Raw genomic sequence first — 1,604 nt, 5'->3', positions numbered from 1 at the left:
CCTAATAAATGCAGTTGGGATAGTTATGCGCGCGCATTCGGCTTCCTTTTTTGGTTGTCCTGGCTAACGCGCGGGTGATCCTTCCTTATATGGGAGAGCGCTCGCTCCCGCGTATGAGCGCACGAGCGCCAGCGAGCCAGGTCCAAGATTCAAAGGATGGACTGGGAGGTATGCATGAATTGTACAACTTCGTTTCTAAAAAAAAATGTACAACTTTTTTTTAGGGAAAAAATGTACAATTTCGGGATCAGATACTGTGCTGTGTTAAAAAAAAAGACACCGAGTTATTACGACGCGTGCCTAAACCACGCGTCCCTGGACCGACTTACGACATCGAATCCGAGTCTGAACCACGCGCACCTGAACCGACTTACGCGCCCCGGAACCGACTTACGACATGAGACGCGATTTGAGAGAAAAAGGACGCCGAATCCGAGTCTTGAACGATGATGATTCGACTCCATATATTTCGTCAAAGCCTTGATCCAGCCGGTCTCGATCGCATTTGGCCGTCTCAATCGACTCAAGCTGCCAATCATGGACAGCATCGCCGCCGCCGCCGGCAACTGCCGCTGCAGCCGCGTCGTCTACGTCGGCAACATCCCCTTCAAAGCCGAGGAGAAGGAGGTCCGCGACGCCTGCGAGCTCATCGGCCCCGCCCTCTCCTTCAACCTCGCCGCCGACGCCGACACGGGGAAGCGCAAGGGCTACGCCTTCGTCGAGTACGCTGACGACGCCACGGCGCAGAGCGCGTGCCGCAACATGCACGGCCACCGGCTGCTCGACCGCGAGCTGCGGGTCGGCCTCGCCGAAAGGGCCGGCGCGGCGCGCCGGAGGCGCCGGGGAGACCACGAGCCCGTCGGGATGGAGGACGCCATCCACGCCGCATCCCTCGTCAACGACCGCGGGCGCCTCGCCGTCGTGTCCTCCGTCACGCGGCACCTGGCGGGCGCGTCCAGGCACGAGCTGCGGGAAGCTTTGGACACGTTCAAGAACTGCGGCCCCGAGAACTGCAAGGTACTCACGGAGTACGTCCCAGGGCTGGACATCGCCATGGAGATGGTGCAGCGCCTGCTCGACATGGCTGCAGCGGACGATGCTGCCGGCGAGGCAAAGAGGAAGAAGCGGGCAAGCGCCTGTCCGCCGCCGGACGATCACGGCGCCAAACTGATGAAGCTCGAAGACGGCGGGAAGGCTACGCCGGTGTTCGCTGGAGTTGCCTGCGTCTGAGAAGGAGAGATCGATGCCTCAGCAAGTGCGCCATCACAAGTTGCTTCCATGTACATGTACTAGATCAGGCGAAACAAAACAGTTTGTACTACAATTGTACTCCTATATATATACAAGTATGATAATGCAAAATTTACATATGACAATATTACTACTCCCTCTGTCCCAAAATATAAGAACGTTTTTAACACTACACTAGTGTCAAAAACGTTCTTATATTATGAGACGGAGGGAGTATTATATATTTGTTTCACAGATTCTTGGGTTTGCGTCAAAGTTACATTATCCCGCAAAAAAAAAGTTACATTCTTGTAAAAAAAGAGATGAACTTGGTTATTACACGAAAATGAAATCAAAATCCTAGGGCTGAGCTT

At 54.6% G+C, this 1,604-nt stretch overlaps 1 protein-coding gene across 1 annotated transcript; it reads left to right on the top strand.

The window, feature by feature from the left end:
* Positions 1-432: 432 nt before the first annotated feature.
* On the top strand, positions 433-1,376 carry LOC109787454 (cleavage stimulating factor 64-like). The gene has a single exon (XM_020346006.3). It carries the CDS (start codon positions 538-540, stop codon positions 1,228-1,230), a length of 693 nt encoding a protein of 230 aa, XP_020201595.1. The 5' UTR covers positions 433-537; the 3' UTR covers positions 1,231-1,376.
* Positions 1,377-1,604: the final 228 nt, after the last annotated feature.

The sequence above is a fragment of the Aegilops tauschii genome, chromosome 2 (assembly GCF_002575655.3).
Source record: "Aegilops tauschii subsp. strangulata cultivar AL8/78 chromosome 2, Aet v6.0, whole genome shotgun sequence".
NCBI classification, from domain to species: Eukaryota; Viridiplantae; Streptophyta; class Magnoliopsida; order Poales; family Poaceae; genus Aegilops; species Aegilops tauschii.
This window is presented reverse-complemented; position numbering and strand designations above follow the sequence as displayed.